The sequence below is a fragment of the Myodes glareolus genome, chromosome 23, assembly GCF_982192425.1.
Source record: "Myodes glareolus chromosome 23, mMyoGla1.1, whole genome shotgun sequence".
Lineage (NCBI taxonomy): Eukaryota > Metazoa > Chordata > Mammalia > Rodentia > Cricetidae > Myodes > Myodes glareolus.
The window spans coordinates 32,998,172-33,016,654 of NC_142048.1; the positions used below are offsets into that span (position 1 = coordinate 32,998,172).

At 36.0% G+C, this 18,483-nt stretch overlaps 1 protein-coding gene across 1 annotated transcript in view; it reads right to left on the reverse strand.

Annotated features, from left to right (window-relative positions):
- Vps37a (VPS37A subunit of ESCRT-I) overlaps positions 1-18,483 on the reverse strand; it is a 37,920-nt gene that overhangs the window by 1,852 nt on the left and 17,585 nt on the right. The window contains exons 5-10 of the mRNA XM_048441730.3: positions 15,203-15,428; positions 13,211-13,281; positions 11,753-11,880; positions 11,607-11,665; positions 11,456-11,524; positions 777-920 (exon numbers count right to left, since the gene is read on the reverse strand). Of these exons, the coding sequence (XP_048297687.1) occupies positions 777-920; positions 11,456-11,524; positions 11,607-11,665; positions 11,753-11,880; positions 13,211-13,281; positions 15,203-15,428 (697 nt within the window). The remainder of the gene's footprint in view (positions 1-776; positions 921-11,455; positions 11,525-11,606; positions 11,666-11,752; positions 11,881-13,210; positions 13,282-15,202; positions 15,429-18,483) is intronic.

The following is an 18,483-nucleotide window of genomic DNA, read 5'->3' on the forward strand; positions in this document are numbered from 1 at the left end:
AAATGCCTGTGCTTTAAAAACACAGAAGTAAAGCATACTCTTGTTAATCATAGAAGACTAACAAACAAACTTCAGTGTAGCTATATAGAACAGAATGGGTCAGAAACCAATTTCTTGCTAATATTATAAACACATGTAAGTTACTAACCATCTCTGAATTTCAATTGTCTCTCATGAAAAATAGAGACAAGTGAGTAAACTTTGCCCTGTCTGCTTTAAAGGGTTCCCACACATAAATATATCCTTAAACAAACACACACCGCCACACAAACATTTCATAAAACTTACCAAATAACAAACAAGTATGACTTCAGAGATTGGGTAAATATTTAGGCCTATATTAACCAGTATGAAATTGTTAAGCAGATTTTTTTCCTTGAATACAATGGGAACACCAGAATAGAAGCTGTTCTATTTTTTATTATTTATTGTATTTTTAATCTCTATAGGCTATTTTGTAAGTAAGCAACTTATAAAAACGGTGGTTTTTCAGGAGACTATTATAGCTATTAAAATTAAACTAAGCTGATTTACCCAATGATACAGATACTATCACGTCTGCAATAGAACTATCATTAGATCACCTGGTTGTGTACACAGAACTAACAGGGTTAAAACGACAGTAGGGTGCTGCTATCCTTCCCCCAGGGAGATTTTTCAGAGTCCGCTCAGTACTCAAAACTCCAGCTTGGTCTGCGCTAATGATTTTTACTTATGAACATACTTAAATTTGTTACTATGTTGTCACTCATTCTCAACTGAAGAGTATCACATACTGTTCTCTTTTCCTTGAAGCTACTGAGAAAATCATCTATCTCAGTTTTTCCCTCCAAGAACTCCTCAGCAATGTTATCCGACTCCTCCTCAGCTTCATGTGCAGCGACCTTCAACCTCGCCTGGAGGGCACTTGCACTACAGCTCTGTGAACAAACAAAAAACCAAACATTGCATTAGTCCATAATTCTCATATCAGTTACAGGGAGGGAAAATGAGGCAGAGCTATGGGAAGCAATCTTCACATTGGATACTTGGATAGACAACACCTTGGGGTTTCTATAGCTGTGATGGAATACCATGACAAAAAAAAAAAAAGAAAGAGAGAGAGAGAGAGAGAAAGAATGAAAAAAAGAAAAGTTGGGGAGGAAAATGTTTATTTAGCTTACACTTCCACATTACTATTCATCACTGGAGAAATTCAGGACAGAACTCAAGCAGGGTGGGAGGTTAGGAACCCTCGAGGCAAGAACTGCTGCAGAGGCCATGAAGGAACACTGCTTACTGGCTTGGGTTGGCTTGCTCAGTCTGTTTTCTTATAGCACCCAGGACCACCAGCCCACTGAAGCCAGCACCCACACTGGGCTGGGCCCTCTCCCTTCAATCATTAATTAAGAAAATGTACTACAGGTTTGAGTAGAGCCTAGTCTTATGGATGCATTTTCTCAACTGGGGCACCCTCCTCTCTGATAACTAGCTTGTGTCGAGCTGACATAAAATTAGCAAGTACAGATACCAAAGACAAAAGAAACTAAATCACGAGCTGCAAACTATTAAATGAGAAACTGATAAATCATTATTCTACTTTGGAAACTTGGGGATTAAATCACTGTGAGAATACCTACTCAGATCACCCAGTGACTCCATTTCCTTGTATTCCTGTTCTTGTCTGTCCTAGTGAGCTAGACAGTAATTCATTTCTAAAGAACCAAATGTGACAAAATTGAAGGGATTTAATATGACCACAGAAGCAGGTTAGGTGCACACTGACAACACTGCTGAAAAACAAAACACTGAAAACAAATAAGTGGCCATCGCTTAGAAGATTTAATACTGGTATGACGACAATGCTAACCCCAAAGAGCTACAAAATCAATGCAATTTCATATATTTCAAGAGTCCTTCATTGGAAAAAAAAAGTATCCTAACATTCATATGATATCTCATAAGACTGAACAGCCAAGTGATCTCCCTTGATCATAAACACTGACACACACGTCCCCATAAGCCAGATCAAGACAGGGTCCCACTTCCAGTAACCTGAGCTAGTGAAAACACCCCATTGCCAAAAGAACAACCTCTAGATTTCCAAAAAGACCACCCTCCCCTACTCCCAGTGACCTGCTACCAACCCACATTCTACCTCCAAACTGCTGAATCCCCCACATCCTTTTCCAGGGTCTAGCCCGGTAAGTCTGTATGAACTCCCCCAAACACACACACATACTCGCCAACCTGCTAGGTCTAGCCTAGGATCCACATCCAGTGCCCAGACATAGTCTGTCCAGCCCTATCCATGCCCAAGCCAATCTCTAGACTTTCAGCAAGGGTTTGAGGGTTTCCTACCCTCAAACCAACAGAACCCTTCCACATCATGTCCAGCTAAATCGACTCCCACACTTTAGACAGGGACAAGGAGGCACATCCTGTATATCAGTCCAGTGCCATTTGTCTACCTGACTTCATTCCTCCCAAGCCATTTCCAACCTCTAAGCCAAACCCCAAACTTACATCCCCTCTGCCCTAACATGCTCTTACTATATCAGACTTAAAACTATAATAAAAGAAGGCCAAATGGTCAGATCTCATCACAAACATACAAGCAATATGAAAGATCAAGTCACTATCTTCTTTCCAATACTGCCAGTCCTATAGAAATGATTGCCAATGAGAATTACCTAGATGAGTCCCAGGACACAGAATTTAAAAGAAATCAAAGGAACTTACAGAAGACACAATGAAACAGCTCAACCTTAAAAAGAAAGAACAAACAAAAGAGAATGAACAAAGTAATGCACAAGAAAACACAAATATACGCTGGCAGAAATGACATAGACAATCCAACACTTGAGAAAAGAATTTAATCAGGAGATAGAAACATTAAAGAAGACTAAAGCTGAAATCAAAATGGAATTAAAATGCCCAATGACTAGAAAATTCAAAGAATATTTAAGAAATAGAACAAATCAAGCAAAAGAGAATATTAGGACCCATGCTGGCTAGTTTTATGTCAACACAAGCTAGAGTCATCTGAGAGGAGGAGCCTGAATTAAGAAATGCCTCCAGATGATCAGACTATAGGAAGCCTATGGAGCATTTTCTTAATTAGTAACTGATGGGGGAGGACCCGGCCCATTGTGGGCAGTGCCATCCTCAGGCTGATTGAGTAGATCAGGAAACAAAATCCATTTACCTGTTGTCTTTAAGAAACACATCCTGACTTCAGAGAGGCACATTCTTAGAGTGAAAGGATAAATAAAGCCATGCCAGGTAAATAGAGCAAGCAGGCATCTGTATCCTAACATTTGACAAAATACTAAAACTAATCACAAGAGATAAGGAGGGACACTTCATTCTACTCAAGAGAACAGTTGACTAAGACAACATTGGCATACTAAACATGTGCACCAAACTATGGTGTACATAACTTCATTAAAATTGTACTCCTGGATTTAGAGACACAAATTGAAACTAATCTATTATTAATACTTGGATTCAATACTCCACTTTCTTCAAACAGACAGGCCATCTGGACAAAAAAATAATAATAAACACAAAAACATAAGATTTAATTGATATCATACATCAAATGGGACTTAACAGATGGCTATAGACTATATATCACCCTACCACTAAAGAATACAGATTCTACTCAGCAGCAGAGGGAGATTTATAGCTCTAGAAGCCTATACTAAACTATCAGGAGTATAAATAAATGACTTGATATAACTCAAAAATTTGTAAGAACAAGAACAAACCTAGTTGATAGCAAGAAATAATTGAAAATCAGGGCATAAATCAATGAAATAGAAACAAAGAAAACAAAGCAAAAAATAAAAAATCAACAAATCGAAGAGCTGATTCTTTAAGAAGACTGACAGACCTTGATCCACTACACAACAAAGAGGGCTCAAATTGACAGGATCATCAATAAAAATGGGAACATTACAACAGACACCAAAGAAAGTAAAAATATTATAAGAGAATACTTTTAAAAACCTTTACTCTGTTAAGCTGAAAAACCTAAAAGGAATGATTTTCAAGAGTCGAATGAACCAGCAAAATTAAACCAAGAAGTCTTTAAAAAACAAAAACAAAAACAAAACAAAACAAAAAACTTAACAACTAAAAGAAGTTCAGGGCCAGATAGGTTCACAACAGAATTCTAGACATTCGAAGATGTGCAGACAATCCTTCTTTATTCAAAGATTTGAAACAGAAGGAACACTCTAATATACCTATGAAGGCATATTATTATAAAATAAAAGTCCTACAGGGAGAATACCTTAACACAATAAAAGCTATATATGGAACAGTTAATACCACTCCAACAGAGAAAAGCCTCAAACAGCCCCACTGAATTCTAGAACAAGAGAGACAGACATGTCCATTGTCCCTACTCTTTTTTAAGATTGTGCTAGAAATACTAACTAGAACAATAAGACAAGAGAAGAAATTAAAGGGGTACAAATATTGAAAGAAGTCAAACTATTTCTATTTGCAGATAACATGATATTATACTTCAGAGATAACAAAAATTCTATCAAAAAACTTCTAGAAACAATAAATTCAGAAACATGGCAGGATACAGAATCTAAGTAGCTTTTCTATACACCACCAACAAACATAAAAAGAGGTCATATCACAATCCAATTCATAGTAGACTCAAATAAATAAATAAAATATCAAGGGGAAAAGAAACTAACCAATGAAAACATTTAAACCTCCGAGAAAAGAGAGAGAGAAAGACACTAGAAAATGGAACTACATTCCATGCTCATGGACTGGTAGAATTAGGAAAATGACCATTTTACTAAAAAACTATTTACAGATTCAATGCAATCCCCATTTGTTCTTCACAGGAAGAGAAAAACTACCTTAAATTTCATACAGAACCACAAAAGACCTTGGGTAGTAAAAAACAATCCTGAGCAAAAAGAACAATGCTGAAGGGATTGCAATTTCAGATCTTATGATACATTACAGAGCCACAGTAATAAAAATACGATACTGACACAAAAGCAGACATATGACCAATGGAACAAAATCAAAGATCCAAATGTGTATATCTAACAAGGTTGCCAAAAATATATGATGGAGAAAGGAGGCCATCTTCAACAAATGGTGCAGGGAAAACTGGATGCTCACAAGCAAAAGAATAAAATTAGACACATAGCCATTGCCTTGAATTAAAACTAAGTCTAAATGGATCAATGACCTAAACATGAAAGCTCAAACACTGAAACTGCTATAAGAAAACACACGGCCGTAGGGGTAGGAGAGGACTTGCTGAAGAGGACGCTATTTGGCCAAGAATTACGGCAAACAATCTGACAAGTAGGACGCCACAAAATTAAAAAGCTTCTGTGCAGCTAAAGAAACAATCAACTGGGTAAAGAGAAAGCCCCCAGAATGGGAGATAAATCTTTGCCAGCTGTACTTCTCACATAAATAATTCAAAAACAAAACAAAAAGAGACAAAAACAAGCAACCCATTCAATAAACTGGCCTGGGACCTGAATAGAGTTCTCCAAAGAAAAAAAGAAATAGTAGGAAAATTTACTCTAATTGGATTATAGACCTAAATGAAGAAATTGAAACTAATTTTACTAGCCATCCTAGAGTGTTTTGCAGAGGTACATTATTAAGATACTGTTACAGGGATGTACAACAAACAACTTTTTTTATTGTCCACATGGTATCTTTTGCAACACACATTTTGAAAAAAAAACTAGAATTTAATACAGTCTGATATATTTCCATTACTTATCCATTAAATCTTCGTTAGCAACAATGTGCCAGGCATTGGAGCACATACTGCATAATATAGAGACATCAAAAGTGTACTGATTTGATTTTCACACTTTAGGTGAGCTTCAGAGAATTCATCATCACTAGAAATCTTGATTGCACATATTTCCAGGAACTGAAGGGTTTTTTGTTTTAATAAACTCAAGCCAGAAGGTGATGGTGAACACCATTATCCCAACAATCAGCAGGCAGAGGCAAGACGATCTCTGTGAATTCGAGGCCAGTCTGGTTTACAGAGTGAGTTCCAGGACAGTCAGGAATACACAGAGAAACTCTGTTTGGAAAACAAAACAAAATAAAACAAACAAACAAAAAATGCCAACATATTTCAGTTAGGATAACTACAGTCAAGAGATCTACTGTGCAGCATGGTAACATTATTAACATAAGCATATAATTAAGGACACAATGCAAACCTCCACAGATATTAAAAAAAATTGGAGTAACCCCCTGTATCTTATCTGATCACCATGGTTTAAAGTTAGAATTTAACATCACTACTTGCATAAAGCCTACAAACTCATGGAAATTGAACAGTGAACTATTGAACCACCCCTGGGTCAGGGAAGAAATAAAGAAAAAAATTAAAGACTTCCTAGAATTCAACGAAAATGAAGGCACAACATACCCAAACCTATAGGACTTTATGAAAGCAGTGCTAAGAGGAAAGTTCATAGCACTAAGTGCCTACATCAAGAAACTGGAGAAAGCTCACACTAGTGCCTTAACAGCACAACCAAAAGCTCTAGAACAAAAAGAAGACACACTCAAGAGGAGAAGACAGGAAATAATCAAATTATAGGCAGAAATCAATAAAATAGAAACAAAGACAACAATAAAAAGAATCAATGAAAGAAAGAGCTAGGGGCTAGAGAGATGGCTCAGAGGTTAAGAGCACTGACTGCTCTTCCAGAGGTCCTGAGTTCAATTCCCAGCAACCACATGGTGGCTCACAACCATCTGTAATGAGATCTGGTGCCCTCTTCTGGCATGCAAGCATACATGGAAGGAATGGTGTATACATAATAAGTAAATCTTTAAAAAAAAAAAAAGAAAGAGCCAGCTCTTTGAGAAAATCAACAAGAAAGACAAACCCTTATCCAAACTAATCAAAACAGAGAGGGAACAACCAAATTAATAAAATCAGAAATGAAAAGGGGGACATAACAACTGACACTGAGGAAATCCAGAGAATCATTATGTCATACTGAAAAATCTGGACTCCACAAAACTCGAAAATGTAAAAGGAATGGAAAATTTTCTGAATAGATATCATATACTAAAATTAAATCAAGACCAGATGAACAATTTAATTAGACCTATAAACTGCAAGGAAATAAATGCTCTCATCAAAAACCTCCCAACCAAAAAAGCCCAGGGCCAGAATTCTACCAGAACCTCTAAGAAGAGCTAATACTTACACTCCTCAAAGTGTTCCACATAATGGAAACAGAAGGAACATTGTCACACTCTTTTTATGAGGCTACAGTTACCCTGATACTAAAACCACACAAAGACTCAACCAAAAAAGAGAATTACAGACCAATCTCACTCATAAACATAGATGAAAAAATACTCAATAAAATACAGGCAAACTGAATCCAAGAACACATTAAAAAATCATCCACCATGATCAAGTCAGCTTCATCCCAGAGATGCAGGGATGGTCCAACATACGAAAATCTGTTGACGTAATTTACCATATAAACAAACTGAAAAATAAAAACCACATGATCATCTCATTAGCTACTGAAAAAGCACTTGACAAAATCCAACACCCCTTCATGATAAAGGTCTTGAAGAGATCAAGGAAACAAGGAATGTATCTAAACAAAATAAACGCAATATACAGCAAGCTGACAGTCAACATCAAATTAAATGCAGAGAAACTCAAAGCGATTCCACTAAAATCAGGAATAAGCCCAAGGCTGTCTACTCTCTCCATATCTATTCAACATAGTTCTTGAAGTTCTGGCTATAATAATAAGACAACAAAAGAAGATCAAGAGGATTAAAATTGAAAAGGAAGAAGTCAAACTTTTGTTATTTGCAGATGATATGATTGTGTGTGTGTGTGTGTGTGTGTGTGTGTGTGACCCCAAAAACTCTACCAGGGAACTCCTACTACTGCTAATAAATACTTTCAGTAATGTGGTATGATACAAGATCAACTCAAAAAAATCAGTAGTCCTCCTATATACAAATGATAAAGAAGCTGAGAAAGAAATCAGAGAAACATCACCTTTCACAATAGCCACAAATAACATAAAATATCTTGGGGTAACTCTAACCAAAGAAGTGAAAGAACTATTTGATAAGAACTTTAAGTCTTTGAAAAAAGAAACTGAAGAAGATACCAGAAAATGGAAAGATCTCCCATGTTCTTGGATAGGTAGGATCAACATAATAAAAATGGCAATCTTACCAAAAGCAATCTATAGATTCAATGCAATCAATACCCATCAAAATACTAAAACAATTCTTCACAGACCTTGAAAGAACAATAATCAACTTCATATGAAAAAACAAAAAACCCAGGACAGTCAAAACAATGCTGCACATAAAGGAACTTCTGGAGGCATCACTATCCCTGACATCAAGTTCTATTACAGAGTTACAGTAATGAAAAAAGCTTGGTATTAACATCAAAACAGACAGGATGGCCAATGAAATCAAATCAAAGACCCGGACATTAATCTACACACCTACGAACACTTGATTTTTTTGCAAGAAGCTAAAATTATACAATGGAAATAAGAAAGCATCTTCAACAAATGGTGCTCGCGTAACTGGATGTCAACGTGCAGAAGAATGAAAATAGATTCATATCTATTCTCGTGCACAAAACTCAAGTCCAAATGAATTAAAGGCCTCAATATAAATCCAACCACACTGAACCTGATAGAAGAGAAAATGGGAAGTAGCCTTCAATGCATAGGCACAATAGACCACTTCCTATGTAGTACAGACACTGAGAGCAACAATAAATAAGTGGAACTTCCTGAAACTGAGAAGCTTCTGGAAAGCAAAGGATACAGTTAATAAGACTACTGAATGGGAAAAGATATTTGCCAACCCTACAACAAAGATCTGATCTCTAAAAGTTATAAAGAACTCAAGAAATCAGACATCAAAATTCTAAATAACCCAATTAAAAACTGGGGTACAGAACTAAACAGAGAATTCTCAACAGAAGAATCTCAAATGATCGAAAGACACTTAATGTTTAACATCCTTAGCCATCAGGAAAATGCAAATCAAAACAACTCTGAGATACTGCCTTATACCAGTCAGAATGGCTAAGATCAAAAACACCAATCAATAATATTGATGTGGAGTAAGGGGACACTCATCCATTGCTGGTGGGAATGCAAACTTGTATAATCACTTTGGAAATTAGTATGGCAGTTTCTCAGATAACTGGGAATCAACCTACCTCAGGATCCAGCAATACCACTCTTGGGCATATACCCAAAAATGCTCAATCATACTAAAAAGACATTTGTTCAACTATGTTCATAGCAGCATTACCTGTAATAGCCAGAACCTGGAAACAACCTAGATGCCCCTCAATTGAAGAATGGATAAAGAAAATGTGGCACATTTACATAATAGAGTACTACTCAGCAATTCAAAAAAAAAAATGACATCTTGAAATTTGCACTTAAATGGATGGGCCTAGAAAATACCATCCTGAGTGAGGTAACCCAGACCCAAAAAGATGAATTGGTATGTACTCACTCATTAGTGGATACTATCTACAAACAAAGGACATTGAGCCTTTAGTTCATGATCCTAGTAACAAGGTAAATCCTAAGAAAAACATACATAGATCCACCTGGAAAGTTAAAATAGACAAGATCTCTTGACAAAATTGGGAGCATGGGGGTGAGAGAGTAGAAGGGGAAGAGTAGAAGGGGAGCGGGGAGGAGAACTTGAGGGAATAGGGTAGTCGAGATGGAGGAAGAACAGAGATGAGAGCAAAAAAGATAAAGAAAGATATCTTGATTGAGGGGGCCATTATGGTATTAGCAAAAAACCTGGCACTAGAGAAATTCCCGGGAATCCACAAGGATGACCCCAGTTAAGACCCTAAGCAATAAAGGAGAGGGTACCCGACCTAGTCTTGCCCTATAGTCAGACTGATGAATATCACCCTAGAACCTTCATCCAGCAACTGATGGAAACTGATGGCAGAGACCCACATCGGAGCACTGGACTGAGCTCCCAAGGTCCAGTTGAAAAGTGGAAGGAATGAAAATATGAGCAAAGAAGTCAAGACCATGATGGGTTCACCCACTTAAACAGTCTACCTGAGCTATGGGAGAGCACCAACTCCAGTTGGACAGGAAACGAACAAGCACACATCCAAACTAGTCCCTGTGAATATGGCTGACAGGTTGCATGGCTAGGGAAGACTGCGGGGCCACTGGCAGTGGCACCAGGATTTATCCCTACTGCTTGTATTGACTTTTTGGGAACCTACTCTCTTTGGGTGGATACCTTGCTCAGTCTAGACATAGTAGGGAGGGTCTTTGACCTTCCCCAAAGCAATGTGCCTTACCCTCTCTATGGAGTGGATGGGAGTCTGGGGTTATGTAGAGGAATTGGGAGGAGGGGAGGGAGTGGGAACTTGGATTGGTATGTATAATGAGAAAAATAGTTTCTTCTCTTTTTTAAAAAAATGAAAAGAAAAAATATATACAATATATTGTTTACTTAAAAATGCTGGGCTGTGGAGATAGACACATGACTTTAATCTCAGCATTTGAGAAGGAAAAGCAGGTGAATCTCTGAATTTGAGACCAGCCTGGACTATAGAGCAAGCTCCATGACAGCCAAGGATACACAGAGAAACCATGTCTCGGGGGGGGGGGGGGGCGGGGGGGACGGGGGGGGGAGATGGGGAAATCACTTGGAACAAATATTACATAAATGTTGGGTAAGAAAAAGTGTTAAAGCTGAACTGTGTTGATGATGGGGGGGTGCACAAAATCTCAGTAAGTATAACAGAACTCTTATAGGACATTTAGTTTTCCTTGGCTGGGTTTCCTACTTTCTCGTTTGTTCATTATTACCCACTGGCAATATTTGTGTTATCCATATTATACATGCGTTCTTTAAAAAACAAAACCAAAAAACTTCACTTTTGATTTTATTATTAACACATAAACATTTTAAATTTATGTATTTAAATGTGAACATTATCTGCTCTATGCTTTTGCTTCCTATTACAATTGGAGAACTAGACTGTTCACATAAAAATCTTTCTTAAAAAGATCTAGGAATTAACTGATTATTATACTTTCTACTGAAACTAAATGCATAGTATCTTCTTATACTCTCTATGGTATGATCTTTATGAAGTCTGGTATAAAAGATCAAGACTATTTTTGATTGGAAACTAAACCAATAAAAATTACATAACTTGTTGAACCCTAAAGTTTTTTTCAGTTATTACTCACATACACAAAAACATTTTTAAACTGCAACCAACTCCATACAACTATTTTTCATCTTCCTATAAACTACTGCATCATTGGCTCAGGTGGGTAATAAACAGTTCTGACAAAGTGCAAGCAAGGGCAGTGACCAAGAAACTACAGATTAGCAGCTCCCATGAGGACCAGAAAGAACCAGTCAGTCATACCTCACTGAGTTCATGTTGTCTTTGCATCTTCTTTTCAAAGGTAGATTTCATTTGTATAAGTAATTCATACTAAAAGAAAACATAAAATTCTGTTTAATTTGATTTTTGAACTGTAAAAACAATATCTTAAAAGTGACCAACAGTAACTCACCTTATCTAAAACGGTTTGCCTTTTGGTTTCCAAGCTATGCTCCAAAAGGAGGTTTTTTCCTGTAAGATAAATAAATCTCTGGCTTATTTCCCAGCACAGATCACATTTTTCTCAGGACTTATGAATTTAAGCAAAGGGAAACATACTTGCTAAGTCCTCGATACTTTTTACTAGGTCTTCCTTGTCAGTAATAATTTGCTTTAGTTGAGGCAATGTCAGGAACTGCTCTAGTAACACATCCTCCTGCTCATTCATGTCTGTGAGCTGTGACACACTACAGACATAAGACAAAAGGCACTGTTAGCATCAATCATCTAGTTTCCTCCACGATGATAAATGTTCAATTTTTCAACGTGACCTGTGTGATGGCTAGTTTTCTGTGACACTAGCTAGAATTATCTAAGAGGGGAAAATTCAAATGGGAAAATGCCTTTGTAAGCTTACTCTGCATGTAAACCTGTAGGGCATTTTTTTTAAATTAGTGATTGATGTGGAATGGCCCAGCCCATTGCAGCACTAAAAAAAGAAAAAAAGAAACTGAAGAAGTCATATAGAGCAAGCTTGATGCATATCCACAGTTATCCACAAAGTTGAATAGAAGAACATGAGGAACAAGAGAGTGAGAATCATGGGGAGGATTAAAAATATGGAGGCTGATCACACTATTTTATTTCTCTTTCCATAGTGTTGATGTTTCACAAATTTTTATAGTAGATCAACTTTTAAAAAGGAGAAAAGAAAGATAGTATTTATAAAATAGATAAGTCTTATTTCTTGGCAGTTGAGCATTATATAGCATATTGAAGCCATAAAATATGTGTAATACATCTTTTCTGTTGTGGGACTTGCATTCTTCAAAACTTATTTCTGATGTTTACCCATGAATTAAAATACTGAATCAAATAACGTCAAACTTTGTTTTTCAAAATTACAGTTTTGCGCACAGGCTTTAATCTGTACACTCCTGGTATAATATATTCTGTAGACAAAAAATTACAAAGACTTCTTAATTGTACTCAATGGTCTTAATAACAGCCTCATGGATAATATAAATCCTTAGTGTGGTACATGGGATACTCCACTAAACAGAGGGAGCATCAAATGCTTTATTTGTGGTACATCTTACGTTATATGAAAGACAGTACCTTAAACTTCAATCCTGCCATCTTATCTGCTATAAATTTGAATAAAAATATGAATCTAAAACTAGTTTGCCAATATAATTATGTTAACTTTAATCTACTCATCTATATACAACATTAACATTACTAAAGAAATAATAAAAGATCTATTTTGCAATTATCAGAATCTAATATATTCACAAATAATTCTCAAAGACTGCGAGCTACATGAGGGAAGAGGACTTCTGTTGCCCTGGTAATCATTCCATCATTCTTCGCATCTAGAGCAATCCCTAGATATAGACGAGTCATGTTATAATTTATCATAAAGGTGATTTATCATGAAAGGTGATTTACACCATTTACCCAATAAGATAACCACAGTGAAGGAACAGTGAAAAAAGTTTAAATCATTTAACTTAATTTGAATATGAAACTATAAATAAAATAGACAAGACTATCTTTACTCTTCAAGTTTTTTACCTTAGTTCTGAAAGTTCTGGAAATGCATCAGGGATATCCGGCATCTTATAACCAAAACCATTTTGGTTAATCTAAAGAAGAGTTTTGAAGAATATTAAACCTCAGCTATACTTTTGATTGGTCCTATTTATCTGATATAAACTTTAAAGTACTGCATCTATTAGTGCTTTCACTATCACAACTTCATCTTTGCACTTCACATGTACATATATTTCCTTTACATCAGTCTATTTCTCAATGGACTTTTACTATTTTGATTTCATTATTCAAACAGGGTATTACCATGTAGCTCAGCCTGACTTTGAACTTACTAACTAGTTCAGGCCTTTGTTCCTGAGGGATGAGTTCTATACATGTGCCTTCATTCTCAATGTACTGTTATACATATGAGTATACCTTTTTTGATAGGGATTGGATATGGGCCTTAGAAGAGCCTGTATTGGCCTGTGTGGAAGTGTATGGTTATAATAAATCTCTTGAGAGCATCTATAACAGGTATAAATAATCATCTGTGGATTTCATAGATGTAAATGAATATACTTCTTTCAAGAAAAGACATCAAGCATAAATTAGTAAATTGCTAGCACTCTAAGTAGTTACATATTTAAGTTAAATAATAGGGTAGATGAAGAACATAGTACCAATTTGAATGTTTATGATGTTTATGTATTAGAATATCCCAAATTTTTCCTTAAAATATTTTAAATATTAATTATAGTTTGTTGCCAGGTATGGTGGCACATGTCTTTAATACTAGCACTCAGGAGGCAGAGATAGGAAGATCTCATTGAGTTCAAGGCTAGCCTGGCCTACACAGTGAGTTCCAGGAAAGCAAGAGCTACCTACTAAGACCCTGTCTCAAAAAGCAAAATAACCGATAGTGTGTTCATAATCATTATTAACACAATAATGAAAAATTTTGGAAAAACAAAATCTGTTCAGGTCTATTTTTTTTTAATAATTCTAAACTGTAAAATCAGTAATGTTGACTATAATGTATATGCATATACATATTTATGTATTTGTATTTTGTGTGTGTATATGTGAGTACAGGTATAGATGTGTGTTGAGGTGAGGCCAGAGATCAACACTGGGTATCTTTCTCAGTTGGGCGGCGGAAGGTTGACAACAGGGTTTTCTCACTCAACCAGGAACTCATTATTTGGCTACTCTGGATGACTAACAGAGCCCAGGAAATCTTGTGTCTAATTCCCCAGTACTGGTATTACAGGAATGGATTACCACGCCTGGATTTTCTATGGTAGGTTCTGAGGATTTGAACTCAGTTCCTTGTGATTGCACAGGCCTTTAATGCCTGACCATTATGCCAGTCTCCAACTCTACAAATATGCACTCTACTGTATGCACATACTGGTCTCTTTTTTCTATCATATCTTACATGACAACAGATACCAGTTTCACTTATGAACTTACAATTTTAAAGCCAATAAAAAGCTGTAAACTTTCAGCATGCTCTAACAGACCCTCTTTGATTTGATACTTGCTTCTTCTATATAATCACATTGTATGCCTTGTTCAATATATCCTACATAACAGCTAGAGAGAGCTATTATAGGCAACTTAACTACCATGCTACCTGGCATACAGTACAAGGCCCCTGCCAATGTTTCCAATCACTAAGTGCTTTATGGACCCATCCATTATATGCCTCATTTTCACAGAACATCTACTATGTGCATAGTCTGAAGCACTGGGAATAAAGTAAAAAACTGAAATGATACCATTTCCCTACTATTTCTACTTGGTTTCTGGGGGCAATGACCTCAGTTGTCTCCCATAACTCTACACTATCTATAAAAGCTCTATATCTGCAATTCTTTATTGGTTACCTTTTTGAGTTTTTTCACTTGAGATAAAAAGTATGACTTAATCTTTTATTTCATGCCTATCTCAGTAAACGGACATAACACATGCTAGCTGACTGAACACCTATTTCACAGGTACAAAATACAGACTCCTGAAGATACCAACCGGTGCTGAAGATTCTGTTGTGGGAACAGGTAATGGCAGACTTGAAAGGATGCCAAATGAAGGAGCCACTGGCTTGGCTGCAGTATAACTTGTGGTTGAAGAAGAAACAGTGTCAGCTACAGACAAAGATGCGATATTCCTATTAGCTTCTTGTGGAGGATATGGAGGAAGGAATGGAAAACCTTGAGAAGGGTAAGGAGGCATCCCACCTGGATTACTATACAGGCTGAAGAAAAAAAGAGAAGATCGTTAGGTAGAATATTAATAATAAAATTATCACTTAATTGCCCTAAATAATAAGGGTCATGCATTTCCACATAAGTAAATTTCCTTGGGCAAATGATTTTATTTATTTATTTTTTAAGTATTTATTTATTTATTATGTATACAATATTCTGTCTGTGTGTATGCCTGTAGGCCAGGAGAGAGCACCAGACATCATTACAGATGGTTGTGAGCCACCATGTGGTTGCTGGGAATTGAACTCAGGACCTTTGGAAGAGCAGGCAATGCTCCTAACCTCTGAGACATCTCTCCAGCCCTGGGCAAGTGATTTTATAATTAAATTAAATTATATAAATTATAAACTATAAGCACCTCAAAAATAAAGTATGGTTCCTATGAAAAAGAGGAAGAATGCTCTAGAAAGCAAACAATCCAAATGCTCTCTATAAAAGCCACATACATCATTATTGAGTTTTCATATTCCAATGATATAATTTAGTTTTGTTTCTTTATTGAAAGCATTTTATCCAGAATATTTATACAAGTGGGTGTTGCTAAGTGGTTTTTGATGTTGGGCAAAATCTACCTTAAAGTTGAGACATTTGCTAGAGATCTTGAAAGAAAAATTATATACATGAGCTACTAAAATATTAGAAACATTACAAACAGATTCATATGTAAACACAAATGTATATTTTAAAGAGTAGCAAGTCATTATTTACTTGGAACCTAATCAGAAAGTAATTCAGTCAATATTTATTTTAGCAAGATGTTTTTAAAAGAACATCTTTCTCCCATAAATGTAAGAAGAGGCTGGCCAGCTTCAATGGCCCACACCTTTATAATCCCAGCACTGGGGAGGTAGAAGCAAGCAAATTTCTATGAGTTCAAGACCATTATGTCCGCAAAGAGTTCTAGATTACAGGGCTACATAGGGAGATATTGTCTCACAATAAAACAAACAATAAATTGAGAAGAAGTCAAATTATAAAAGAGTAAGGAGTACTTCAGGCATAAATGAACACTGAAAAATGCAAACATCTGAGCTAACAATAAGTCAACCAACCAGCCATTCTCCTATGAAAGAAAAGAGACTGATGGGTATATTCTGGAGATGATACTAAATAATAACTACTAAAACTTTATACTTTATATTGGTATATTTTTGTAGGACTACTATAATTTCATTTAATGATAGAAACTAACTTGAGTTGGACATTTTATTAGAAGAAAACATCCTTTACGAATCTTGAAGTAGTCCCTAGTGACACTAGAAGTATTCCCTAATGAAAAATTTGCAAAAATAGAAAGAAAATAATCTGAAAACAGAAAACAAAGAGTTATTACTTCTTTCACACAGCAAAAATGAATTACATTTATTATTAATTAAATTAAAAATTAAAACCTTAATTATTAATTAAAATTAAAGTATAACATTGGTGAATGGCTAGAAAGATTTTAAAATAAATATAAAATGCCGAAAAAGTTATTAAGGTTTGAAGTAGAAACAAAGTTGAAAAACAGTGTGGTCATGTTTGGCAAAAAAGAAAAAAGTCAAGAGCTCACATTTATAATAAGACAGAAACTAATAGATCAAGGATTATATAAAGTTTTTAAAATCTTGAACTAAAAGAAATCTTTGGAATATTTCAACCTTGAAGTGGAAAAAGTATGAAGGGATTTCTGTAATTCTAAATTCAAAAGTTATAAAGAGAAAATAATGACAAATTTTACATTAACAAAAACAAAACAAGCTGGGCGGTGATGGTGCACACTAATCCCAGCACTTGGGTGGCAGAGGCAGGCAGATCTTTGTGAGTTCAAGAAGACCAGCCTGGTCTACAGAGAGAGTTCCAGGGCAGCTAGGGCTGTTACACAGAGAAATCCTGTCTCGAAAAACCAAAACCAAAGCAAACCAAACCAAAACAACTGGTCCAATATAATACAAAAAAGGTCAGTGGTTGAACATATCCTAGCAAGCCCAAAGTTCTGGGTTCTATCCCCAGCACCACCAACAAGCTAACTAACATAAATCAAAGCAAAAGTCAAATCAGTTGAAAGTCATATCACACATTGAAGGGCAATTTCCCTAATATATAACAAATCTCTAACAACTTTACAGCAAGTGGATGACATAAAATTAAGCGCCTTAAAAACAGGAAGTGATGCTCAATTTAGCTGTTGAATAAGAACTAAAATTTAAAAACGTTTTTTATGCTTACAAAATGGGCAATGATCTGTTTGGACAATATGCCATACCTGAAATGGAGATGGATAAATGAACATTTTGTGTTTATGTGTGGATTCCAGTAAGGTTGCTGAGAGACAATGCTTTTAACATTTTTAGAAAGTGTTTTCCTTACTGGACAGTTGCTAAAGCACTGCCTGCCTGCTTTTGAAATCCATTGTTAACACCTCTCAAAGGGTTTTGAACTTTGCTTTTCTTTAACACTTAGGGAAAAGAGAAAGGGAGATGGGATTTTAAATCATAGGAAGTCTTGTCTCCGATACATTTAGCAGGTCTTTAACTTATCTCTGTCCTGCCACATGAATTACAGTCAGCAAAGCCAGGAAGTACCTTCAACACTGTATAGAAACTATCATACAGATCATCTAATTCTCTGGGTGTAGTTTCTCTTGCAAGAAACAATGGTTAACTTTTCAAACATATGAAGCTCCCTTCGGATGATCACAGTCAAAAGTCCACCAGGCACTGCCAAGTGTCTCTTTGTGCTTTCAGACTTTCACTTGCTCATGAGAGCACTTCTTGTTTTCACCTCTGCTTGGCTCAAACTCTCTCTCATACTTTAGATTTTCTTTTTTGGGGGCAGGGGGAGTAAGAATTCCATTTCCAGGTGCTCCCCCCAAAAAGTTCTACTGGCTAAGATTGTAAAACTCATGGATTAAAATAACTAGGCTAGTGTTAAAGGCTTATAATCCTATCTATTCAGAGGCTGAATGAAACAGGAAGAACTGTGAGTTGAAGACTAGCCTGAGTAACAGTGTGTCACTGTCTCAAAACTTAAAAACAGGTAAAAGCAAGGAATTCAACCCAG